The sequence below is a fragment of the Phascolarctos cinereus genome, unplaced genomic scaffold (assembly GCF_003287225.1).
Source record: "Phascolarctos cinereus isolate Bilbo 61053 unplaced genomic scaffold, phaCin_HiC Scaffold_4;HRSCAF=312, whole genome shotgun sequence".
Taxonomy (NCBI): Eukaryota; Metazoa; Chordata; class Mammalia; order Diprotodontia; family Phascolarctidae; genus Phascolarctos; species Phascolarctos cinereus.
Window position 1 is genome coordinate 161,369,285 of NW_027555847.1, and position 27,233 is coordinate 161,396,517.

Consider the following 27,233-nt stretch of genomic DNA (forward strand, 5'->3'; position numbering starts at 1 on the left):
ATTGGGCCTCTCAGACTGTCTTCTGTGCAGGCCACTAGATTGAGCTGCTAAGTGTGGGCTGGGAGGGAGAATTAAAAGACCAGCAGCTTCTGCCCTGTTAATGCTTCTCCTTGTGAAGATCCTAACTGTCCATTGTTTATTGACAGTCAGATGAGGAAGATGGGGAATTATTCATCTTCCAGAGAGATGAAGAAAATCTGATTCCGGACTTAACTGAAGAATTGGCAGATGACCCAGACACTCAGGTCCTCCTTATACTCTACCTTTCCCATTTTACTCTGCTGCTTTATGACCTTGATTCTCCAAGACCCAGCCACTTTTTCTCTGTGCATAAAACCCAACACTGAAAAACCCAAACCTGGAAAACCTTGTCAACATGCAAAAATTGCTATCAGTTCTAAAAATGTTTCCCATCATTCCTATATTATGTTAGTAACACTAAGCATTAGAATAATATCAATATTGTGGGTCATATTTCAATTTTTAACAGGATAGATATTTATTTTGTAATACCGCTATAAGACTACAATGATAACTGAAATTAACACAAATAAAATAACATACAGAATCATTCATGCATACATTAATAAAGTATGTTCTTTATTAATATGTAATATCAATCAACACTCAATGAATAAAGTACCAAAAAAAGCAAATAAACATGGTAGTTAAGAAATTATATTCTTATTTTCTTATAGTTCAGTTTCATACAGGTACAGGCTCTGTTGGTCAATGCTTACTTTTATGGTTATATAAAATTACTTTATATTCTAAGTACACTATGGTGGCAGGCATTTTGTTACTACAAATCAGAACCATGAAAGAGTAATGGGATTCAGCATAAAGAAGAGAGAATACAGTATCTGGAGGATGAGAGGGGGTTAAGCCATGCTCTAGCTATTTCTAGCTATTAATTTAAATTATAGTCTCTATGGAATTCCATTGTTTTGATCAGATCCTTTTTGGGGGCCATGTATCTACCTGAGACGGCACCAAAATTATTTCAAGAGTAAGAAAGCCTTTTTGAGTAGACCCATCATTTCCATGGCAAAGAGGCTAATCAGTAGCACCCTGCTGGGGGCTAGAATGTTGCTGGATTGGTGCCTTAGACCTTTTGTTTAAGCAGGCTGTTAATTAGTTTTAGCCACTAGCTAACAACCTAAACCTAAATTTTAAAAAGACCACAAACAAACAAACAAACAAACAAACCAAAAATCTAGTCATCTCTTGTTTTCAGGAAAAACATTTTAGGTGAGTTGCCTTCACTTCTAAAATGTTGTATTGTCATGTAGACACAGCCTTATTGCATATGTTTAAACAGCAGTGAAGAACCAGCTGGTCTCTTCTAAAAATCACTTGATCTGTGACATTCCTAGGCCAAGTGGGTTGAGTCAGTATATCTGCCTTATTTATTTAATTAGTATTATAAGTAATAATAATATTAATAATTACCATCATCATTCCCCAGATGAATCTGATACTAACTCCTTACAACATCATATCAGTACATGGGAAATCAGGAGGGTACAGTGGAAGGAGCCTTGGAGTGGAGTCAGAGGACCCAAGGATGCATCCTGCCTCTGTAATCATTCATCTGTGTGATCGTGGACAGATCCTTTAACCACACTAGGCCTCATTTTTCTTCATCTGTAAAACAAAAGGGCTAAATAACCTCTAAGGTCTTTTCCCCCTATGAATTTATGCTCATATGATTCTATGTCCCACTGGCCAACAATATGATAACATTCCAACATTGGAATAGAAATCTCTGGTGATATGGCAGTGCCTAAAATATTCAGTCAACATCACACGTACCCCATTTACCTTAATGCCCAAACACAATAGATTACTTGTTCCTTAAGTCAACAAGTTTAGGTGGAAACAGCCCAGTTCACTTTAATGTTCCTTTATTTCCACTATTTAAAAGTTGAATATCAATAAATTACATCAGTAGATTCTATTGCATTAACAGCTTTATTAACTAGGAGAATAACTAACCCTTCTGTTGGCCAAGGTTCTGTTTTTTTATTCCATCCCAGCCTTATCTTTTTTTATTTTATAAAGTATTTTATAAAGTGTTCCTAGGTTTATATTTATAATACTGTTTATTTATTAACCTGTATTTATTTACTGCCTATTAGCAACAATATTACGCATATTACCATCGATTCAATTGTTTTAAGTCAGACCTTGGCTAAAACAATAGTTTTCATTATGTAAATTTCACAGCCTTAGTAATCTCAAATCAGAAGATACAATAGTGTAGTCTTTGTCTTATTTTCATAGTCAAGTAAATTTTCCAAACTGCAGCATTTGTAATAGAGTATCATTAAACTGTCTCTGGAGCAGCATTTCTGGAAATTTTGTATTTTGTGGCAGAGGCATCTTAAATCTTAGTACATTCTGTTTCCAGAAATAATAATTTGTGTATACTTTCTATCTCAGTACCAACATTGTAAAAAAGTGTAATTTACAAACCCATCAGGACAGATAGGAAGTCTCCAGATCAGCAATTTAGAACCAGAAACACCCTGTTCTAATTTTAATTTGTTTAGCTTTTTACTTCAACTGTGCAGGGCCTATAGACATTCCAAGGAGCTCAAATCAAAATTAGAATGTTATGCCAATTACTAGTGTAGCTTTAATGAAGCTATTTTGAATACCTTGTATAAAAACTGACTTCAAAAGAAAGAACCCTGTACATATTTTATTTTTGGTGCTTCACTTTGCATTCTCAGACTAGGGGGCCTAAAATGCCACCATGAGTTATCAACAGAGATATTCCACAACCTAGAGGACCTGAACAATGCAAACGTATTAGGATAAAAAGAAGTTAGATTACATTAGATCCTTTTTTAGTGTACTTATAACACATAACTTTTTTTTTTTGGTAGCAGCTTCTGGAATCTGTGATAAATGCTAGAAAGAACTGGTATGGAGGGATAAAGGATTCAGCCATTCTTGAAGGGAAAGATGCTAGCAAGCCTTCGCTGATTGGTCCGCTATTTGCAGACACTGAAGAAATTCAAACAGGCATTCATCTCGGGATCACTGAAAAAAGTGCCAAGTGGCAGAAAGGAGATACTTGGGATTTGTTTAGATCTAGCACTCAGGCTCTTATCACAGGACCCCAGGAGGAAGAATTCTCAACTTCAACCTATAAAAAAGGTCTCACAACTGACAATTTAGGGACTGGTAATTTATCTTCCTCTGAAGAGTCAGATTCCACAAGCATAAAAGCTATCAGAAAAGAGAGAAGAAGGATGATAGAGAAGAACATACTTCACAAGAAAATCAAGGAGTTTCCACTTGAAAATTTAAGTTGTTCACAATTCACAGAACCCATAACCCATGAATCCACTGAGTCAGAGGATATAGAAGAAAAGGTGCCAGCCAAACATGAAGGCTTGAAATTACGGTCTCTTGAGGTAGGCCTAGCAAACAGTTATCTCCTGGATTGTATTCACTGTGTGATGAGAGCTCACTGTTGATCCTAGTATTTATTATTACATTAATTCTAAGAAAATCCAGTTTTCTACATCTTAAATCAAAGACTGACCTCATTAAATTAGTAACTATCCATGTTTGAGGAGGAACACATTCTTTAAATCAGGCCAACTTATTTTTCTCCATGTTTAAAGCTTTGTCGTTTTAAAGTGAAATGTCTAAGTCTTCGGCAAAGTAGGCCCTGGTATACCCCCCTACTGTTGTCTCTTATTATTTGCTGAAAGAAAAGAGGGAAAGGTATGCCCTGGGGAGAAGAAACAGTGCCATTCAATTACATGCAAACTGCTCACTGCAGAGGGTAGAGCGTTGGCTATGGAGTCTGGAGATCCAGGCTCTGCCATGTGCAGTGTGACCTTGGGCTTGAGGTTCCTTTATCTGTAAAATGTGTGTTTTGGAGGTAGGTGCAGGAATGGTTCAACTAGATGATCTTTCCAGCATTAAATCCTTTTAACAAATATTTACTGAATGCATGGCGTGTACTCTGCACTAATCCGAGTATTGTAAGGACTACAAAGACATGGCAGACATGGTTGCTAACCTCAAGTAACTCAGAACCCCTAAATAGCAACACAAAGCAGAAGATAAATCCTACAGTGCTGGTTCAAACAAGCCAGAGTGAACTGCTTATCCTTGGTTCAAGCCATTCTGTGGGTTTGGGGTGTCTTAGCAGACAACGTATATGCAAATTTTCAATCTTGGTTTTTCCCTCTATTCTGCAGTTGCACATGGGACCATCTAACTGAGTTAGCAGAAAAGTTAACTCAGCAAACTAATTATTTACCCAATTATGGTCCCTTCTAAGGAATATTTGATTAAAGCTAAATCATTTCTTTTTGAAAGAGTAGAGTTTTATAACCTCCTTCAGTAAACCTATTTTTTAAAGAGTTCAAACCCAGTTTTCCCCAAACATTTAAAAACTCATATAAACAAGCTAGTTTTGAAACAAACTATACAGTAGCTTCCATCTAGCTTGAATAGAGCATTTAATGAGCAATGGATGTACAGTCAGAACCTTCATTCAAATCCTGACCCTGCTTGTCTGACGTTACTCTGCTATGTATTAGTTACCAGTCTGACCTTGAATAAATCACTTAAACTCTCTGGGCTTCCACTTCCTCTTCTCTAACCTGAAGGAATTGTACTAGATGACCTCTCAGGCCTTTTTCAGCTCTAGATCTATGATCCTATAATCCATGAGTGAAAATATGAAATCCTCCAAGAAAGCATTCCTCTTTTCGAAGGATAATTTTTTTTTCTAAGCAAAATTGTTTGTTTTGCAGTTAACAAAGGTTTAAGTGGACTATGTTGAAACTTGGCTCGGGCAGGGCAGAGACATTTAATTCAAACATTCATTTGTACCTTTAAGATGTCCCAGGCTTAAAATCATAAGGACATTAGATTTAGAAATTGCTCATCTTTGTAACAGTGTAAAACTTGCACATAAATTTTGGCTTACCAGGTGGTTTTATTTTTCAGATACTTGAAGAGTGGGATTTAGATAAGATACTTCAAAACCTGGAGGCACAAAAAAGCCAGGGAGAATGTACAACAGGAGCCACATACTGGGAAGTCGACCCTTCTTTTAAAGGCCAAGGTCTGACTTTTTTTATGCAGTAAAAATGAATTTCATAGTACACAGCTCCTTGTATGAATTGTCCAGAAGCCTAACCTCACTAAAAAATACTGTTAACTCATTCCTTGGTAACTTTTTGTGGTTCTTCATTCTTCCTATCTACTTTTTTCTTACATTGTTTCTGATTATCTTTAAAATGCAAGCTGCTTTTCTACCTCCCCCAGTGTTTTCTTGTTTATCTCTTTCAGTGATTTATATGATTTTAATGAATGTCCCCTTTTATTTCATTTCAAATCTGCCATTATAAACCCTTTATTTTTTAAAAATCTAATTCACCTCCACTCCACTTCATAGAAAACTAAAAAAAAAATTAGTAAGCTAAATGGAAAATAATTGTTATTGCTCATGAGAAGCTTATAAATAAAATAAAAATGCTCACATGATCATCCCCTAGATACTCATTCATCCTCTCCAGTTTTCAAAAGTGTATAGAGATGGTCAGTCTTAGAGGAGAGAGTATAAGGTTAAGAAAGCATTCATATAACGCAAAACACTTCACAAACATCTCATTTTATCCTCAAAACAACCCTGGGAGGTAGGTGCTATTATTATCCTCATTTTACAGATGAGGAAACTGAGGCAAACAGAGGATAAATGACTTGCCCAAGGTCACACAGCTAGTAAGTATCTATGTCCAGATTTAAACTCAAGTCTTCTTGACTCTCAGTGGCCTCTTTACAGCAGGTATCAAACTGCATTAGTAGGGGACTGGAGTCCAATAGTTCATAGTGGTTTTAATGAGTTTTCTATCCTTGGGGCAACTTCTTAAAACCTGCAGCATCTGAGTTCGTGGGCTTGTAGATTCAACCTAAGGGTCTAGTTTATAAATGAAGCAGGGGAGAGCTGGCCAATCACGAAATGTTTTTGTTCTTGTTTACCAATCTGCAGAAAGCCTTGTGTCCAAAACCCAGGACAGGCTTATGGAGCAGCTAGTCACCTTGTGTTCCAAACAGTCTAAAGATTTATCCTTATCCTATAAGAAGCCTTCTGACAAGCTCTGCCATCCTGTGGAAGACCAGGTCAGAAGCAGGTAAGCCTTCTTAGTATTTGATGGAGTCAATTCTGACATCTGATTAGTTTCACCACACAATGCCCCAAACTGCCATACCGTAGGAGCTCGGTAAATACTTGTTGAATTAAATCGACACAAAACAGTATTAACATTAGGAATGGAAATGCCACCAACCATTGAATTCCTAATTATTTGTGACTACATCTATGTATTAAAATGAAAGATTGCTCAAAATCTTACAAAAAATGAATGTTGAAAACTATCTTTACATGTAATTGAACACAATATAATACTATTTACAAATATAGAATAAAATAAAATTAGAAATTGTTCGAGGGGCCGACAGGAAATGTTGGCACAGAGCAAAATGAAGCAGAATAATGGGTTTGGACTGTAAGGCCTCTGAGGTCCCTTCTAGCTCCAGGCCTCTATCCTGTGAAATTCCCTTTCAGGCGTGCCAAGCCACTCATTTCTCTTCTGATTTGATCATTGTGACCTGGACTAGAGTGATTATAGTAATTTCATAGAATCACAAAATCTCAAAGCTGAAAGAGCATCCAGTCCAATCCATACCTGAGCAGGAATCTCATCCCCAATAAGCTATTGTTCAACTTCTCAGACTTCCAATGAAGGGAAGCCTGCTACTCCCCAAGACAGGCCATACTTCTTTTGAAAATCTTTAATTGTTTTAGGAAGATTTCTTTTCTCCAAACCTAAATCTGTCTCTCTGCTACTTCCACTTTATTAGACTAGATAATTTCCTAGGTCCTTTTTGGCTAGAAATCTATAATTGTCTTCCTAATTCTGTCAAGCAAACTAAGTCTAACCCCATGGGTAAACTGAGGCTCAACTCAGAGGGGTTAGGTAAGTTGAAGTACCTCAGAGTGTCAGAGGTGGGACTCAGTCCAGTGCTCCAAGTCCATGCTGCCTGTCAAAATAGAGCATTAATGCAACTTGTAGTCCGATTCCTGGGTAGGACTCAAACCCATAGCCCCTACTTTGGAAAGGCCAATGGCTAATCCATGAAGTCATTGTAGCTTAATAAATATTCATTGATTTGATTTGAATTCAGTTGAATCTTGAGATCACTTGCTATTTGGGAAAGTTAACTTCCTCCCGTTAGCAGGATATTATGATCTGCTAGACAGAACTGTCCAAGCATATCATCCAGAGACAAATTTCATGAGCCGGTATGGAGCCAGAGCAGAAAAATGGCATCAAAAAGAAGAGGACATCTGCTGGTTGTCGAAATTCACACAAATGTCAGTTGGTATGGGTAGACAGAAAGATAACCACTGCAGTGTAACAGCCAAATATGGACGTTGTGTAGTTACAGTTCTTTTCTATAGCTAGGAGTTGCTGAGGGAAAGAGCTTAAGTTTATTGGACTATCCCTCTATCTCCTCCCTTGTCACAGTTTCTTTCTCTGAAAAATCTTTACAAATAGAAGAGCCTCTAGTTTTTGTCTGCAATGGCTACACTTACGCCTAGAATAAAGCATCTTGATTAACTCCTTCTGACTTCCCCAATTTCATTTGTCATTACTTCCCTACATGTACCTTTTGCACCAGTCAAATTCACTTGCTAGCCATCCCCAACTCCAAGTCACCCTCTCTGCCTACATTCCAGCCACAACCTTTGCCAATCCATGTTCCCCCTTCTTCAAAACCATCCAAAGTGAAATGTACTGCTTCATAAAATCATGAGTCCCCCATTCCTGGAGTTCTTCTGGCAGAGGGAAGCTGGGTGGCCACTGAGACCTTGCTGCTCAAGTAGAGCAAGAGATGTCCCTTCCCTCCTACCTCAAAATCCTCCATCTCTTCCTTTTCCTCCCTTGTTCCATTCTGTGGTGCTGAGGTGTCCCTTCTCTTTCTCCTTGTCTAACACTTATGCCCTTCCTCCTTTCCTCTTGTCTTCTTTTGAAGCTTAACTCATCTCCTTTTTCTTTCTCATCTTCAATCTCTTCCTACCCACTGACTTCTTCTCCATGACCTCTAAACCTGCTCATCTCTGTCCAGCTGTAAGAAGACTTTCTTGGATCCCATGATCTTTTCTCTTTACTAATTTGTTTGTTTTTAGTATTCATTTTTTAAAATTTTAAGTTCCATATTCTCTTTCTTTCCAGTCCCTCTCCTGCCCATTTAGAAGACAAACAATGTTATATCAATTATACATATGAAGTCATGCAAAACATTTCTGTGTTAGCCATATTGCAAAAAAAAAAAAAACAAAAATAAAGAAAGTGGAAAAAAATATGCTTCAAGTAGTGGTATTGATGGGTTAAAAAGTTTTTTAGCATAGTTTGAGCATAGTTTCAGATTGTCCTCCAGAATGGTTGGACCAGTTCACAACTCTACCAACAGTGCATTAGTGTCCCAATTTTTCCACCTCCCCTCTAGCACTTGTCATTTTCCTTTTCTGTCATGTTAGCCAATCTTATAGATATGAGGTGGTACCTCAGAGACGTTTTAATTTGCATTTCTCTATAATCAGTAGGGATTTAGATCATTTTTTCATGTGACTATTGATAGCTTTGATTTCTTCTTCTGTTTTTTTTTTTTTTGGCTAGGCAATGGGGTTAAGTGACTTGCCCAGGGTCACACAGCTAGTAAGTGTTACGTGTCTGAGGCCGGATTTGAACTCAGGTCCTCCTGAATCCAGGGCCGGTGCTCTATCCACTGCTCCACCTAGCTGCCCCAATTTCTTCTTCTGAAAACTGCCTGTTTATACATCCATTGACTGTTATCAACTGGACAATGGCCCTTTTTATTTATATTTATTTTTGGCTCAGTTCCCTATATATTTGAGAAATTCTCTTTACTAGAGAAATTTGCGCTGTTTTCCCCCCAGTTTCCTACTTTCCTCCTAATTTTAGCTGCATTTTATTTGTGTAAAATTTTTTAATTTCATGTAATAAAAATTATCCATTTTATTTCCTGTGATCCCCTCTATCTTTTGTTTAGTCATAAATTTTTCCCTTATTCATAGATCTGACAGATAAATTTTTACCATGTTCTCCTAATTTGCTTATGTCACCCTTTGTGTCTAAGTCATGTACCTGTTTTGACTTTATTTTGGCATACATTGTGAAATGTTAGTCTATGATTAGTTTCTGCCAAACTGCTTTCCAGTTTTCACAATAACTTTTTGTCAAATAGTGAGTTCTTACCCCCAAATTTTGGATCTTTGGGTTTCTCAAACACTATTACTATGGTCATTTACTACTGTTTATTGTGTACCTAATCTATTCCACTGATCTACCACTCTGTTTCTTAGCCAGTGCCAGATTATTTTCATGATTACTGCTTTGTAATATAATTTGAAATTTAATACTGCTAGGCTGCCTTCTACCCTTTTTTTTAATTGATTCCCTTGATATTCTTGACTTTTTGTTTTTCCAGGTGAATTTCGCTATTATTTTCTCTAACTCTATAAAATAATTCTTTCGTTTGATTGGTGACCCTGTGATCTATTCAAGCTGTCATCCTATAACACCCTTCCCTTTCACTGCTGAACTCTTAACTCTTAAAAGGACAATCTACACTTAATTCTTCACCACTGATTTACTCTTTAAACTATTTGCTGTCTGGCTTCTGAACCCACCACTCTGCTAAAACTACTTTCTCAAAGGCCACCAGTGATCTCTTTGTTGTTGGTGGTGTTGTTTTAAATGGTCTGGTACCCTCGTAGCGGTATTGTGATATTGGGGATAGAGAACTGACCTCAAACTCAGGAAGATCTGGTTTTGTATGCTGCATCTGGCATTTACTTGCTCTGCGTGCAACCCTACACAACCACCCAGTCCTCTAGGAAACTCTCCAAGACCACATAAATTTTGTGCACAGAAGAGAAAGAACAAAAGAAAACCTGCAAGGAAGCAAAGAAAAGATGGATATCTCTGAACACAATGTGTAGTATTTATTAGTTAGGCTTTCTTGAAATGGAAATTTATTGCTTTATATTTTGAATCTTCTCTTATGTTCTGAGGTACACATGGCAATTCTTTTTTTTTATATTTATGTTTAAAATATGTTTCTTTTTTACTTTCTTATTTTGTATTTAAGTTTTAGTATTTAAGGTTAAAATAAATTAATAAAAAAAGAGAGAAAAGACTATATAAGTTTCAGAGAAGATGCATTTGTAGAAGGTGTTTCCTCACACAGGAGCTCCTTCTACTATTGAAATGAGAGGTCTATCCCTACTGTCCCCTCAACGTAACTGCTTTATTGATTTAAAGTTTTTTAATTAAGAACTAGAAAATCATCAACAAATGCAAACATTTCCTAACACAAAGAAGGGTAAAAATGGGGACTAAATGTGAATCTGCAAATTTACTACATATGGCTGTCCCTTTTAACGTAACATTAAATGTATTATGGTAGTGCCAACATTGCCCTGCTTGTCTGTGTTCGCCCATCTCTGGTCTCTTTGTATGGTTCATTGATGTCCCTTTCGTTCTTCCCTTCTGACTTTTTGGGAATCACTGTCACTACTCCCACTCCTGGTCTTCTCAATTCTTCCCCCTTCCCCCCCAAAAAAAAATCCCTCCCTTATAACAAAAGTGTAGTCAAGCAAAATAAGTTTCTGTTGTAGTGGTTATGTCTGAAAATGAATGGATTATTCTTCATGTCTAGTTCATTAATTCTCTGCCAAGTAGGAGGTATGCTTCATTATTAGTCTTCTGGAGTCGTGATTGGTCAGAATTCTTAAGTCTCTCAAAGTTACTTTCCTTTACGATATCGTTGTCATTGTATTAAGTGTTCTCCTGGTTCTTTTTTACTTAACTCTGCATCGATTCATGCAAGTCTTCCCAGGTTTCTCTGAAACCATTGCCTTCATCATTTCTTATAGCACAATAATATTCCATTATATTTATATGTCATAATCTGTTTAGCCATTCCCCAGTTGATGGACACTCCCTATTGACAGGCACCTAGTATCACCACAAAAAGAACTGCTATAAAGTTTTTGTACATATGGGTCTGTTCCCTCTTTCCTGAGACATCTGAAGAGTTAGCTCACCCATGATCAAACCAGGGATTTGGGTTAGTATCTGGTGCCTTCTTCCTATGTTTAAACATTCCAGATGTCCTCTCAGGCTTGCAATGGACCTAATGAGTCCAAAGGCCTAAGAAAGATGCTGAGTTAGTTCTGGACATTCTCCTCTGAGGAGTGAGAAACCCCAATCTGAATTTCTGCTGTGATTCATCCTGGGGATGGAGTAAAAAAAAAAATCTCTTCCTAAACTTTGTACAGTATAGTTTTAATTTTTTCTATGTAGAATTATTTCAATGTATCGCTAAAATGTTGCTAAGGTAGACTTCTCCTGGGCATTCTTTAGTGAATATATAAAACAATGATTGTATACAACTGGTAGTGTTTAGAAACCATTTCTGGAGTGAGAGGAGGATGGATGTAAAACCTTGACTAGAGTACCCAACTTTGTATGCAACTTCCTGATTTTAAATTATCCTCAGTTTCCTTATCTACTTTGAACCTAGGATGATGACTCTGGGGGAAATTTTGCCTTATGCCAATGAGTAATACAAGAGAAATGTTTTAGGAATCATTATTTTGTCTTCACAGAAATTCTAGGTGTATATCACACCTAACACCAGGGAAGAGGCAAGATGTTGCTAAAGACACAAAGCTGAAGGGGATGATGGAGCCTCCCACAGTTTTCATTGACCTCAGGCAGCCTGAGCCAAAGAAATCAGTGCCTCTGCCTGGGTCAGAACACAGATTCCAAAATCAAGGGGACCAGCTCAGGTAATGGCAGCACAGAAAATACAAGCTCTGCTTTTACCTGCTTTCAGTTTCTTCTTTATGGGACAAGTATTTCCAAAAGCAGGGGAAAGGAAGCTGCTTTTGGAAACTAGAACTTCCAAATATTAAATAAGAAGTCTGTGGAGTTAGTTACAATGGTATTGTTAGGTATGGGAATGCAGGACTAAGAGTTGTGAATTTGGAGACCTAGTCCCAGTCAAGTCAAATCAGCCAACATTTTTAAGGGCCCACTACACATTTCTTTATCCTCTAGGAGGCAGAAAGCCCAGAGAATTGGCTGAGAAGGGGTCACATGATTGGATCTACAAGATTACACAAATCCCAGGGATTGTTATCATTACTAGTCCCATTGCTAATACCAACACAGTGCACAAATTTGGATGGGGATACTTTAATCTAGACACTAGGTGACGCAGTCGATAAAGTGCCAGCCTGAAGTCAGGAAAATTCATCTTCCTGAGTTCAAATCTAGCCTCAGACACTAGCTATGTGACCTTGGGCAAGTCACTTAACTCTGTTTGCTTCAGTTTCCTATCAGTAAAATGAGCTGGAGAAGGAAATGGCAAACCACTGTAGTATCTTTGCCAAGAAAACCCCAAAGGAACTCATGAAGAATTGAACATTACTGAACAACAAAACAACAAAAACAACAACTTTAATCTATTTCTTCATGTATAAAATGGGAGTAATTATCCTCCAGGACAAATGGGATAATAGATAAAAAGAAGCATTGAGCTCTTTAGAGAAAGGCTTTGTGTGAATCCAAGTCATTGGGTTCACTATTCTTTATAGATTGAATGGAACACAAGACACAGGCTGAAGACGGTGACTATCAAGAATACTCAGTTTAATTTCATAAAACTACAACTTTTAACAATCATATTTTAGGACCACAAGAGTTAGAATTGGAAGAAACTTTAAAAATCCTCTAGTCCAACTCTCTCTGTCTCTGTTTCTCTTTGTCCCCTCTCTCTTCTTTCCCTCTAGCCTTCTCTTTCTCTGTCTCTTTCTTCCTTTCTTTCTCTTGTCTGTCTCTCTTCCCCTTGCCCCTCTTTTTTTTTTTGCAAGGCAGTCAGGGTTAAGTGACTTGCCCAAGGTCACACAGCTAGTGAGTATCATGTGTCTGAGGTCACACTTGAACTCAGGTCCTTCTGACTCCATAGCTGGTGCTTTGTCCACTGTGCCACCTAGCTGCCCCACCCTCCCTCTCTTTTAACAGATAAACTGAGACCCAAAGAAGCTGTGACTTGACCAAGGTCACTTGCTTTTTTTAATCACTCAATCAGTAAGCATTAATTAAGGGCCTGCTATGTACTAAGCATGGGGGATGCAGGTACAGAAATATGAAAGTTAACAATCCGGATTGAAACTCAGGTGTTTTGACCCTAAATCAAAAACTTTTTGAATGAAAGAAGATACGGGAAGTAGGGTGATGAAATTGGAACATATGTAAAAAGGTAAATTTTTTTTAAAAAAGAACAAATAAGAGCCAGTGTGGTATAATTATAGCGGAAAGGGAAGAATTATATTCCATGCCCAGGCAGGTATGACTATGGGCCTCTGACTTCCCCTTCCTGGGTCTTAGTTTCCTCACCTATTAGAGAGGTGATGAAGACCTTCCAACTCTAAAATGCCTATCATTGGAAATCAAAAACCATCAAAGTCCAAAGGTGGCATTCTTGTCAAAGAACAAATTTTAAGTACAAATATGTAAATCTTTGGAATAGGTTTGATCTTTTCCTGGAATGGCCCCATCTAGTCTCACTTCCAGTTCCAACTATATCTAAAGAAGCTAATTTTGATCTTTCTATCATTTGTATAATTGATCTCCCATTTATTCTGATAACTTCTATTTTATGTATCCTGTATTTTTATACTTTTACACTAACCTTTCTTATATTTTTATGTCTTCTAAGTCTCAACAATCACATCTATATGACTTCTCATTTCTAGATGTATTTCTTCTTTAACAATTTTTTTAGAAAAGCAAACTTCCCCTTCCAAGAAATCAAAGTCAAACCAGATAAATTGTCCAAAAAGTGATTTTGTAAAAGAGGGCAAAATTGAACTCCCTTACCTATTTCTTTCTGATAAGGTAGAAATAGAGCCATCCTGATTGCTGTCAGAACTATCTAGAGAGGAGAAGGAAGAAAAAGAGGGAATAGGGTCTAGTACAAGTACAAAAGGAAAATCTATGTCAAAAGGAAGATTCTGTAGACTTTAAACTGAACAGATTTCATTTAAAAAAAAATAGATCCAGCCAACAAGCACAGTTTGCAAAAATGCAAAGTAGGAGCTAAATAAGCAGTTTCTTCTCAGTAAGGAGGAACATGGATAGACTGAAAATCACTTCAAGTTGAAATGTAAGTTAATTCAATCCAGGATTGGATTGCACACATACATTCATACGCATACAGCTGGAAGTTCAGACTGCTGAACTCCTTACCCCAAGAGGTATTTCCAGTTCAGTTCACTTTTTCATCCAAATGAATTTGTGTGTGTGTGTGTGTGTGTGTGTATGTGTGTGTGTGTGTGAGAGAGAGAGAGAGAGAGAGAGAGAGAATGAGAGAGAGACAGAGAGAGATAGAGAGAGAGAATGAGAGAGAGAGAGAGCGAGAGAGAGAGAGAGAGAGTGCTTTGAATTATTTAATAAATGTGCCAGGCCACTTCAAGGCTTTTTATACCTGTGTTGCCTCCTTTCCCCTCCTTCCCACCTCACCAAGAGCACACAGTTGAATACACTTGCAGAATGCTGAAAATATTAACTCATTTAATAAGAAGTTCCAGCACTTTTAGGCGTGCTGTAACATGATAGAATTAATTTATATTTCATTTCTCTCTAGCTCCAATGATAGCTCTACCGAAAGTGAGGAGGAATTCCAGATGTGAGAGATGAGAAAGAACCCAGAGAGAGAATTTCACAAGGACCAAGGTAGAAAAAAAAAAAGGTTTTCCTTCAGCTGAAAAATTCCAAGAATGGCATCTTGGGGCTTTATTTTTCTTCTCTATTAGTGATTTTTTTTTTCACATCAATATCAATCTGGTGATTGAAAATCAAGCCGTCACTTTTCCTGCTTTAACATCTTTTTGGCAAATTTTTTGCTAAGGATATTTGAATTATATAATTATCTTATAATGCATAAATGCTTTATGTCTTTCAAAGAAAAGATGTTATTTATCTATCATTCAAAAGAATGCCTACTTCGTATTCTAGGTCCTTTAGAATCCATATTAGGTTCTCTTCCTTTTTTTTTTTTGTCGGGATGGTGCCATTCTAATGAACCTCAAAAGAAGGAAAGGCTTTCTGGAGCACCTAATGTACACTTCCTGACAGTAGCATAAAATTGCCAAAAAAGCTCAAGCATTTGTGGAAGCTTCTAATAATAGCTGAAATCTAACAAAGAAGGTTTTTTTTCCTCTAGTGTTTTTGGCAGTGGTTCCTTGTTGACAACCATCTCCATAACAGTTTTGTTATACCTAACATAAAAATGCCCTGTTAAAACTCAACTTTCCAACTTAAATAGATTCATCCCATTTCAAGTATATGTGACATTTTACATCTTTGCCAAGAGCTATTCTTGCTTCTAGGCTGTTGAGTTCTACATAATTGTCTCAGTCATTTCTACCCTTGTTCACTCATTGATTGATTGAATAAATGAATGAACAAGCATTTTCTTAAGCACTGCTTATGTCACCAGTTCTGAACAAGGTACTTTAGAGGTATAAAACAAGGAGAAGAAATAATTCCTGCATCTCAGGCCCTCACAATCTAATGGAAAAAGGCAAAATGCCTGGAGAACAATTATAAGGGAACAAAATGTACATGACACCACAGTAAAAAACAGCATGTGCTGGGAGTATATACTGACCTACCCCAAACGTGGCACATCTAGATGTGCCCACCCCTCAAATAACACATTATTTCTGGACATTATACAAATACAAATGCATAACAGTAACATTCTGGCATATCAAGAAGTTCCAGGGCATGTGCCTCCAATAAACGAGCAGGCACATTAGCACTTGCCTAAATTTGTAGATTTAACAACATCTATAATATTCTCAAACAGTTTCTTTTGTGTTTGTTTTATCTGTGGATTCATACAGTAAATTTCTTGAGAATAACAGCTGTGTTCTCATTTTCATTATAAACTCCTATAGTTCAGGATCCAGTATTAGTAGAATTATGACATAGAAGAATTTTGTCTGCCATACTCCCAGAACCCTCTTGTCTTCTATTGCTGGTACTCTGTTCTCCATCTCCCAGCCCACTTTGACATCAAACTGAAATGTAGTCATTCTCTCTCCCCAGTTTCCTATCAAAAACTGCTTTCAGATCTTTCATCACTCCAAGATGTAAATGACTGATAACATCTAAAGGGATTATCCTTTTTGGTGGAAAATTGAATTTTCCCATTGTAGTAGCCTTAAGTTAAAGGGACAAATAGCTCTCCCTACAAGTGAGACAGCTCCTGCTGCACATGCTGCCCGTTCAATGTTGCTGACTAAATGACAACTATTAGTGTTCTGCGTCCCTGGTGTTTTATTCAAGTAGTTGCTGTGAGGCCTCCTGAGTGACCTACTTTCTACCTTATATGAGTAAGTTGTTGAAATTGAACTATTAATTTTTTTTTCTCAAATGTACTGTTCCGCCCTTAATAACCATGAAGTAAACGTCAGGATGCTTTTCTTTGATTTGTTCTTGTTTTTCTTGGATTCTGACTCTTACCAGGGACCAGACTGGGAAAAGTTACCTGCTACAACAGCTCCGTGCTTTCCAGAAGACCTCTCAGTCATGTGGCACTGAAACTAAAGTGATTACCCAAGAGGGCCATGATACGCGGGATGCTGAAACTTTTGAAGATGTGGCCAATTCAGGAATCAGGAGAAAACAACATGTGGTAACAAGAAAGACCCATCAGAACACTTCTGTGAGGCCACTGGGATCTAAATGGCTCCCCTTCCTAGACCAGGAGGCCAGAGGTAGAGGAGAAAATCAAAAGGGCATAGACGAGCATCTGGATTCAGAAAAATTCATTGTGGAGTTGGCAACTCCTCTGAATAAAACAAGAGAAACCTCAAGGTAAAGTAATTTGAGAGCTGGGTCGATAATGTGGATCCTAGTTATTAGATACCTAGTCCTATGGTTCTCTTTGCTCTATTCCATGTTTGTCATGAGCATCTATAGAGTAGTAAGACTCAGGCCACGTCTTCCACATGTGGCACAACAGAGATAATTATTCAGATATGTGGCATTTTAAGATTAACAAAGCCCTTTGCTCACAATGTTGTAGTTGTTTCAGTTGTGGCCGATTGTCTGTGACCCCGTTTGGGGTTTTCTTGTTAAAGATGCTGAAGTGGGTAGCCGTTTCCTTCTCCAGTTCATTTCACAGATGACAAACTAAGACAAATAGTAAGTGACTTGCCCAGGGTGACACAGCTAATAAGTGTCTGAGGCCAAATTTGAATTCAGGTCCTCCTGACTCCAGGACTAACACTATTCATTGCACTACCTAGCTGCCCTTGTTTACAGTAGCCCTCTGAAATAGCTAGTGCCTATGCTATTATCCCTATTTTATAAATAAGTAACCTGAGGTGCAGACATTTAGATGGCAGTAACACAGCTAGTAAGTGTCTGATGCATCCAGATACTCTTAGAGATCAGTAACTGCTCTAAGTAGAATGTAATACTGGACTCTCCTGGGCATGCTGTAGCTCTGCAACTCTTGATTAATGATGCTTGCAAATGTTGCTGCAATCCTATGACCACGAGTAGTACTATTGTCAAGGAACTTGATGACCTTGACCCAACTTAGGTTTGATGACACAGAAGACATTAGAAAAGGGGTAGAAGGGCAGTGGGCAGAAGCAGTGTTGTGCCATCAGTAAATGGTACCAGGTCACATTTTAGTGGATGGAGCTGAAGGTAATTAAGCTTCTCTGCAATAATGGGTTAAAGTTGCCATTTTTATCTATTGATTTTGAAAGCACTTGCATTCATCAAATGTTAAATGTGAGTACTGTCCAGGTTTTACTCTTGAGCCTCCTTCTCTAGATAAACATTTTCCCTTGGCAACCTTCTATATTGGCATGGCTTCAATTGTGTGATGTGGTGAAAGAATTTTTTGTTTTTTTAATTAATTAATTTTTGGTTTTCAACCTTCACTTCCATAAGATTTTGAGTTCCAAATTTTCTCCCCCTCCCTCCCCTTCCCCCACCTCAAGATGGCATGAAATCTGATATAGGCTCTACATATACATTCATATTAAACATGTTTTCACATTAGTCATGCTGTAAAGAAGAATTAGAACCAATAGGAGGAACAATAAGGAGAAAAAAAGAGAGAGAGAGAAATAGTATGCTTCCATCTGCATTCAGACTCCATAGCTCTTTTTCTGGATGCGGATAACATTTTCCATCATTAGTCTTTTGGAGTTGTCTTAGATTCTTGCATTCCTAAGAAGAAGTAATTCTATTAAAGCCATCGCCATGATGTTACTGTTACTGTGTACAATGTTCTCCTCGTTCCGCTCACTTTGCTCAGCGTTACTCCATACAAGTCTTTCCAGGTATTTCTGAAGTCTGCCTGCTCATCATTTCTTATAGCACAATGGTATTCCATTACATTCATATACTACAACTTGTTCAGCCATTCCCCAATTGATGGGCATCCCCTCAATTTCCAGTTTTTGGCCACCACAGAAAGAGCTGCTATAAATATTTTTGTATATGTGGGTCCTTTTCCCATTTTTATGATCTCTTTGGGATACAGCCCTAGAAGTGGTATTGCTGGGTCAGAGCATGCACAGTTTTATAGCCCTTTGGGCACAGTTCCAAATTGCTTTCCAGAATGACTGGATCAGTTCACAATTCCACCAACAATGCATTAGTGTTCCAACTTTTATCTTCTTCTCCAACATTTATCATTTTCCTGCTTTGTCATGTTAGCCATTCTGACAGGTGTGATATGGTACCTCAGAGCTGTTTTGATTTGCATTTCTCTAATCAATAGTGATTTAGAGCATTTTTTCATATGACTATAGATGGCTTTAATTTCTTTATCTGAAAAGTGCCTGTTCATATTCTTTGACCATTTATCAACTGGAGAATGACTTGTATTCTTACAAATTTGACTCAGTTCTCTATATAGTTTAGAAATGAGGCCTTTATCAGAGACACACTGGTTGTAAAAATTGTTTCCCATGGGGCAGTTAGGTGGTGCAGTGGATAGAGCACTGGCCCTGGAGTCAGGAGGACCTGAGTTCAAATGTGGCCTCAGACACATAACACTTACTAGTTGTGACTCTGGGCAAGTCACTTAACCCCATTGCCTCACAAAAAAAAAATTATTTCCCAGCTTTCTGCTTCCCTTCTAATTTTGGTTGCATTGGCTTTGTTTGTGTGAGAACTTTTAGTGAAAGAATTTTTGACTCCAGAGTCAAAGTCAGCAGAGATTAAGGTTCATTTGCAATCCCTGTCACTTACTAGTTGTGTGAACATAGTCAAGTTGCTCAACTTCTGTTGTTGTCATCGCTGTCATTTAGTCATCTTAGTTGTGTCCCCAGCAAAGACATTGGTTTGCCATTTCCTTCTCTAGCTCATTTTACAAATGAGGAAACTGAGGCAAATAGGGTTAAGTGACTTGCCCCAGGGTCACACAGCAAGTAAGTGTTTGAGACCAGATTTGAACTAAGTGAGGTCTTCCTAACTCCAGGCCCAGCCCCACTCAACTTCTAATGAGCCTCTATTTCCTTATTTGTAAAACAGAGATATGTGTCAGGGATATTGGGGAAATCAAATAAGATAATGTATATAAAATGCTCTGCAAACCTTAATATACTATATAACTGCCAACTATTATTTGGGTCACCTCCAACTGCATTTCTGCAGTTCCCCCTCTGCCTTACAAGCTCCACTTTCATATTTGTAGCCACCTGTTGGATACCTCCACAAGGATGTCCTGCCAGCATCTTAAACTTCATGTGTCCTAATCTGAATTTATCATTCTCCTATCTCCAGCATCTCACCAATTCATTATCCCACACTTTAGTGGCTCCCTGTTACAGACTAGGGGGTGTGTGTGTGTGTGTGTGTGTGTGTGTGTGTGTGTGTGTGTGTGTGTGTGTGTGTCTCTTATCCTAGCATTCAAGGCCTTCAATAATCTGGCTCTAACCTTCCTTTGTAGCCTTCTTTCACACTACTCCCCTTCTTGTACTCTATATTCCAGCCAAACTGGGCTACTCACTATTAACTATTTCTCTTCTTCATCCTACCCCTCTCTAGTATCTGTGTCTTTGGTCACCCTGTCCCCCATGTTTGGAATAGGCTACTTCCCCTTTCCCCAATCTCCACCTGTTGAGCTTCCTTCGGTCCTTGTAAGTCGGACTCAGGAAACACCTGTCACACAAGGCTGTAACTGATCCACCCTGCCGTAACCTGGAAGTGATCTTTCCATCTTCAAAATTCTGAAAGTACTTTGTTCGAATCCTTCTTTTGCCCTTATCCCATTCTCCTTTGTATGAGATGTGACTGTGCATGGCAGGAAAGGCAGATGGCACAATAGATAGAGAGCTGGTCTCTTGAGTCAGGAAGACAGGGTTTAGGTCCTGCCTCTGATTGATATTGGCTGTGTGAGCCTGGGCAAGTCACTTCAACTAGATATTAGTTTACAAGATGCTGACTTGCATTGATAGGAGCTTCTTCATCCTAGAGTTCCCTCGATCATTAAAACCATAGCTTCAGTCCCTGTCCCCTTCCTTGTGGATAGTATTTCCCCTATTCAATTATAAGCTGAGTGCAGAGGCTTTGACTTAGTTACTCTATTTATCTCTCCCAGGACCTAGAGAGTGCCCTTCATATAATATAGATTTAATAAACATTTCTTCAGTTGAAGAGGAAGAAAGAGTCTGAATAAGGAAACTATAGGGAGGTGAAGACAGACCTAATGTACTTTTTCATTTGAGGATAAGTCTGAACTTGCTCCCTCTCCATTTTCCCCCCGAGGATTGTGTTAAGCATGCTTCAGAAAGGAACAATATCTTAGAGATAGGCTTTTTTTCCCCTTAAGTCCATTTATAGAAAGAGGCCCAGGGAAGAGACAGCAATCAACTCTTGCCTCTAGAGAGAGTGCCTTTTATTTGCTAATAGACTTTTTAACTCAAAGAAAGCATTGTCTCCTGGGATGATTTGACTTTGTAGGAGGGATGTCTGCAGGGTAGACACTGTAGTTGGGGAATGTATATTAGAAAAGAATTCCAAACACCTTGCCATCTAACCTGATTCCAAAGTTGGTGAGGTTTTTTTTTTCTTTCCTCAGTCCTGTGATCTCATCATTTCTGTAAAGAAATTCCTTCTACCAGAGATCAACAACTGTTCTGCAACTCAGATGTTGCCAATAGATCTAAGTGATTTATCAGCGTGCTTCAGTCCTCTTGACTCTGAAGTTGGCACTCCATCACCCCATGCTGCCTTCCCATTACATATCATAAAGAACATAGAAGAAATCAATCAGTAAACATTTATTAAGCCACCTACTGTGTGTCAGGCACTGCGCTAAGTGCTTGGGATATAAAAAGAGGCAAAAGAGAGTCCCTGCCTTCAAGAAGCTTACAATCTAAGGGGGGAGACAACATGCAAACAAAAAAAATATAAAGCAATCTATATACGGCATGAATAGGAAATAATTAACAGAGGGAAGGCAGTAGAAATTTTCTTCCAGTCAACAAGCATTGATTAAGCACCTACTGTTTGCCAGACACTATGCTAAGTGCTTGGGGCAGGGTACAAAGGAAGACAAAATCATGTTCCTTGCCTCCAGGTAGATCACATTCTAATAAGAGAGAAAACATGTGGACAACTATGCACAAATAAGATATATACAGTGTAAATAGAAAGTAATCTCAGAGGGAAGAAGGCACTGGAATTAAGAGGGATTGGGTAAGGCTTCCAGTAAAAGACTGGATTTTAGTTAAAACTTAAAGGAAGCCAAGGAGGTCAGCAGGCCAACCTTGAATTTGGAGTCAGAAGACTAAGCTTGACTTTAGGCTTTGCTGCTTACTCCCTGTGTTATCTTTTGTGAGTTGCTTCACCCTGGGCCATTTCCTCATCTGTAAAATGAGGGGGTTGGATTGGATGGCCTCAAAGGTCTTTTCCAGAATTAGATATATGATCCTTTGGTCCCCCCACTAGGTCTGCTAAGAAGAGGTGATGCCCTTTCTCCTTCCCACTTGTTCAGCCAGTTTAGATATGGTATGAGGATGGATGAAGGAACTGGTTGTTTAGTCTGGAGAACAGAAGACTTAAAGAGGAATACTGTCTTCAAGGGCTGTTATGTGAAGGCATAGATTGGTTCTGTTTGGTCCAAGAAGGCAGAACTACAAGCAATGGTTCGGGGTTGCAAAGAAGCAAATTTAGACTTGATGTAAAGAAAAACGTCTTAACAATTCAAGCTATCCACAAGTGGAATACATGTTAGGGCAGAATTCTATTCCAGAGTTGCCCTGGAAGTTCATCATAGGATCAGAAATTCAGATCAACTACGAGAGATCATAAAGAACATCATAGTGTGTTTCCCTTCACTGGAAGCAAAGTTTGGATGATGTTATATGTTGCGTTATCAGGAGAGTCCTCGTTCAGGTATAGGTTGGACTAGATGGCCACTGCGGTCCCTTCTAATCCTGAAATTGTGTAACTCTGTGATACCAAAGCCAAGACAGTACCGTCCTTCATAGCTGCTAAGTCTTCTCCACTTAGAGAACAAGAGCTGTCATAATTAAAGTCTTAATTCAACAGACATTTATTTTTTTTTCATTCTCCAGCTCATTTTTTTTTCCATATGCTTTTGAGTTGAAATTTTTTCTCCCTTTTTCTCCCCCCCACCCTCCCCAAGATGGCGCACAATCTGACATAGGCTTTACATTTACATACCCATTAAACATATTTTCACATTAGTGAAGTTGTAAGTAAAAATTAAAACCAATAGGAGGAACCATCAGAAAGATGAAACAAAACTCAACAAAAGGTAAAAATAAGTGAGAGCGATTCGATTTCCATAGTTCTTTCTTTGGATGTGGACAGCATTTTCCATCCCGAGGCCTCTGGAGATGTCTTAGATCCTTGTAATGCTGAGAAGGGTTCAGTTTAACATTCTTAGTCATTGTATAACGTGGCTGCTATTGTGTACAAAGTCCTCTTGGTTCTGCTCACTTCACTCAGCATCAGACCATATAAGTCTTTCCAGGTTTTTCTGAAGTCAGCCTGTCCATCATTTCTTATAGAACAATAGTATTCCATTACATTCATATAGCACAACTTGCTCAGCCATTCCCCAATTGACGGGCATCCTCTCAATTTCCAATTCTTTGCCACAAAAAAGAGCTGCTATGTATTTTTGTACATGTGGGTCCTTTTCCCATTTGTTTGATCTCTTTGGGATATAGCCCTAGAAGTGCTATTGCTGGATCAAAGGGTATGCACATTTTCGTAGCCCTTTGGGCATAGTTCCAAATTGTTCTCCAAAATGGTTGGATCATTTCACAACTCCACCAACAACGTATTAGCGCTCCAATTTTCCCACATCCTCTCCAACATTTATCATTTTCCTGTTTTGTCATGTTGGCCAATCTGATAGGTGTGATGTGGTACCTCAGAGTTGTTTTGATTTGCATTTCTCCAATCAATAATGATTTAGAACATTTTTTCATATGACTATAGATGGCTTTAATTTCTTTACCTGAGAACTGTCTGTTCATATCCTTTGACCATTTATCAATTGGGGAATGGCTTGTGTTCTTATAAATTTGTCTTAATTCTCTATACATTTTAGAAATGAAGCCTTTATCAGAAAGATGGTTGTAAAAATTCTTTCCCAATTTTCTACCTTCCTTCTAATCTTAGTTGCATTGGCTTTGTTTGTGCAAAAACTTTTCAATTTAATGTAATCAAAATTATCCATTTTGGTTTTCATAATGTTCTCTATCTCCTGTTTGGTCATGAATTCTTCTGTTCTCCATAGATCTGACAGGTAAACTATTCCTTGTTCTCCCAGTTCAACAGACATTTATTGAGGCTCCTGTGAAGTGCTAGACTCAGTGATGGAGGGGATATAAAGACGAATGATGGCAGTCTCTGCCCCTATGGATGGAGCTTACAGTCTGGTAGAAGAGATAAGCTCAGGAATATATAATCTACTTCAAATATGCTTCACGTTCATCTCAGTCACTAGACAGAAGCTTTTTGAGTGCAGGGAGGAAAGTTCAAAGGGCATATCTGACACTGGGCTCAAGAATGCTGCCTGTCAGCTGTTCTAGCTGTCTTAAGCTAGCCCCAGGACAAGCTGTGAAGTCAGCAGCCATGTTTGCCTTTAGTACTAAGTGACCTCCCCCTTCAGTTTCAAATCCTCTTTCTGATTCCCACACACCATCAACCCTTCCTCCTCCTATCTTGTTCTCCTGATTGTCAACTAGAGGTGCCAGTCTACTGTTAGGTAGGAAGGCATCCACAGGTATTGGAGTTTTCATGGGGGACTTTCAGGATCCAGAGAAATTCAGCCAGCCAGCCAGCAAACATTTACTGAGTCCATACTCGTGCCAAGTAGTGTGCTGTGGGCAGTCACAGTGCCTGTGCTCAAGGAGTAATTCCTTCTTCAGGCCACAGCTGAACAACAGTTGCTAGTGTAATCCCTTAACTGTTCAATTTGAGGCACTAGGAGACTTTATGTTTGCATTTCTATGTATAATGCCTCATGGGTTAGAATGCACTCTAATTATTTGTCATTTGATGCTCACATCTCTTTAAGGTAGATACCAAAACCTTGTAATGTGTGTTGGGGGGGGGAGGAAAGAAGACAAGAGAAGGTTTGGTAAGGAGAGGGAAGGTACCACATAGGTTGTTGCCTACTCTGCCCACCCTGAAAGACAATCCTGCCTCCTTTCCATGGGCAGGGGAAAGGGCCTGCAGACTAATTTCAGATCCATCATCTACCTGTACATACAGTCAAATCTGAAGTTTTATTTTGCTTCCGCTTCTGCTCATTTATGTGTCTAATTTGACACATGAAGTAAATATATAGATCCTTTAGGAACTGGGAATAGTTTAAAATTTGTTTTCTCTACTTTCCTGCTTCAGTTAAGACATAGATATGTCAATTTGGATGTCCTAAAACTGTCTCCACAACGAACTTGAGCAGATGCAAGCTTTGCTTCCAAAATCAAGGTCCATATTAAGGTGGTACAGGCAGTCACTAATGTGCAGTAATAATTGAGAACCGGAAGGAAAAGTTGGCAGGGAATAGTGGTACAGAAAAATGATCACTATCCTTTTTTAGGGAGAAGAGATTTAAATGCAAGTTGAAGCACCTCTTAGAAAGAAATACTAGAAAAGGTAGGCTTTGCTTTTCTCCCTTTGCCTCCTCATATTGAATGCAGTCCCTGTGTGAGCTGGAGAGGCACACTGTGAAGGAATCTATTAATTTTAGAAGAAACTCAGAGCAGGGGTGGGGAACCTATGGCCCTCTAGATCCTCAAGTGTGGCCCATTGACTGAATCCAAACAAATCAGATTTGTTCTGTGAAGTTTGGATCCAGTCAAAGGGCCGTACATGAGGACCTAGACGACCACATGTGACCTCAAGGCCAGAGGCTCCCCAACCCTGCCCCAGAGCAAAACCTTGAACAACACTTTAGGGTTTCACCAGTGTGAAATCCCTACATCAAGAGGGAAGTTAGACTAGATGATCCTAAGATCCCTTCCAATACAGTGATTTTAAAAGTCTGTGACATCAACGAACAGGAACACAAAGTAATCCTGCTTTTTCAAAGCCATTTATCACTATCATTTTGTGTCCCCTTTTCCTCAGCAGTTGGAAGAACTAATGTGGAATGTCTGCCTAACCTTCAAGAACATTCACCAACATGAAGCCCATGACTTCTCTCAAAGCAGCAATTCAAATAAGCTATCCCTTGGCACAACAAAAATGAGTTGACTTCATGGAAGGAGTAGAGAGAATTCACATCAGTCTCAGATAAAAGCCCCTGGCAAAGATTGCAAGCCTCCAATGTGACCACTTACACCACAAAGAAGCTGTTAAACCACTTCATTGACAAAGGAAGCCTTGCTTTCCCATGGCATGGGATGCACTTTCATGTGTTTGCCCTATATCAGGCAAATGAGGAAACAAGTCACAGCCTTTGACACCTGACAGGATATGAAAGCAGCAAATTATAGGAGTCATTCTTCAGTCATCACTTAGATTTCTCTGTTTCCTAGAAGCAAGGAGACCTGAGCCATGGCTCATCACACATTTGAATATGCTCTTTCATCTCATATCTAACCATGACCCTGATTGAATAGGAGCTAGGGAAGCAGCAGAAGACCCAGCCACCAGCCCTGATAAATACTAGGTTGAGGAAGGGAATTAAACTAGTTTCCAAGTAGGATAATAGAAAATCAGAAGAGGACTTGTAGTTTTGACTGTGACCAGGAACAGGCCCAGACTGTCTTGAATAGCTATGGCTTCCCTGGGCCCTCCATAACCTCCACCCACATCCATATACCCCTAGACTACCTTAAGACCTGAGCTCTGACTAGGGAGCTCTTCAACTTGATAGTTTCATTTGATGTCAGCATAGAGCTGCCCAACATTCCACTACCTTGGTATTCAAAGGCTTCTTGTTTTTTAATTCCAGTGTTTCTTTTCCCCCTCTAATATCAGCAAATGTATTAAAATATCTATTAAATAAAGTAATAGAAAATCAACTTTCAGTTCCAAGTTCAACAGCAGTTCCGGATGATCTTTTTGTTAAGGAAATCAAGACAAGGTCAATGGGCTGGGAATTGTATTTTAAGAGCTTTTGCAAGGTTTTTAAGTATTGACAACTCTTAACAGTCTGCCTAATGGTGTGCTGGTAAATGTTTAACAACCAGCTCTCTGAAAACCCACAACACACTTCCAAGTTTAATCTGCATTCTTATTTTATCTATTACTTTCTTAAATCTAGAAAACCCACAAAATAAATCAGGCCCTGATTTGTGGCCTTTGCTGATTTCCAAGGTGTAAATGCTCACACTGAAAATTTAACAAGTGATAAGAGCTCCCTCCAACCAACCCTATGCACGTCCCACTGCTTGAGTAGCTCTTTCAGCTATCAGTTTGACCAACTGGCCAGATTGTTCTTATAGTTTGGTCTCAGTACTTTATGTAGTTGCTATTTTGTTATGTATCATTTGGTTTATCTTTGTAGTACTGTGTTCGTTCTTTCATCAGCCCCTATCTGACATCCAATCATTAGTGCAGAAT

At 38.7% G+C, this 27,233-nt stretch overlaps 1 protein-coding gene across 1 annotated transcript in view; it reads left to right on the forward strand.

The window, feature by feature from the left end:
• Positions 1-26,641, forward strand: part of DNAAF8 (dynein axonemal assembly factor 8) — a 36,022-nt gene extending 9,381 nt beyond the window's left edge. The window contains 9 exon segments of the mRNA XM_078152728.1: positions 147-245; positions 2,898-3,428; positions 4,984-5,101; positions 6,029-6,170; positions 11,738-11,920; positions 14,782-14,813; positions 14,816-14,870; positions 16,671-17,021; positions 25,794-26,641. Of these exon segments, the coding sequence (XP_078008854.1) occupies positions 147-245; positions 2,898-3,428; positions 4,984-5,101; positions 6,029-6,170; positions 11,738-11,920; positions 14,782-14,813; positions 14,816-14,870; positions 16,671-17,021; positions 25,794-25,809 (1,527 nt within the window). The 3' untranslated portion in view covers positions 25,810-26,641.
• Positions 26,642-27,233: the final 592 nt, after the last annotated feature.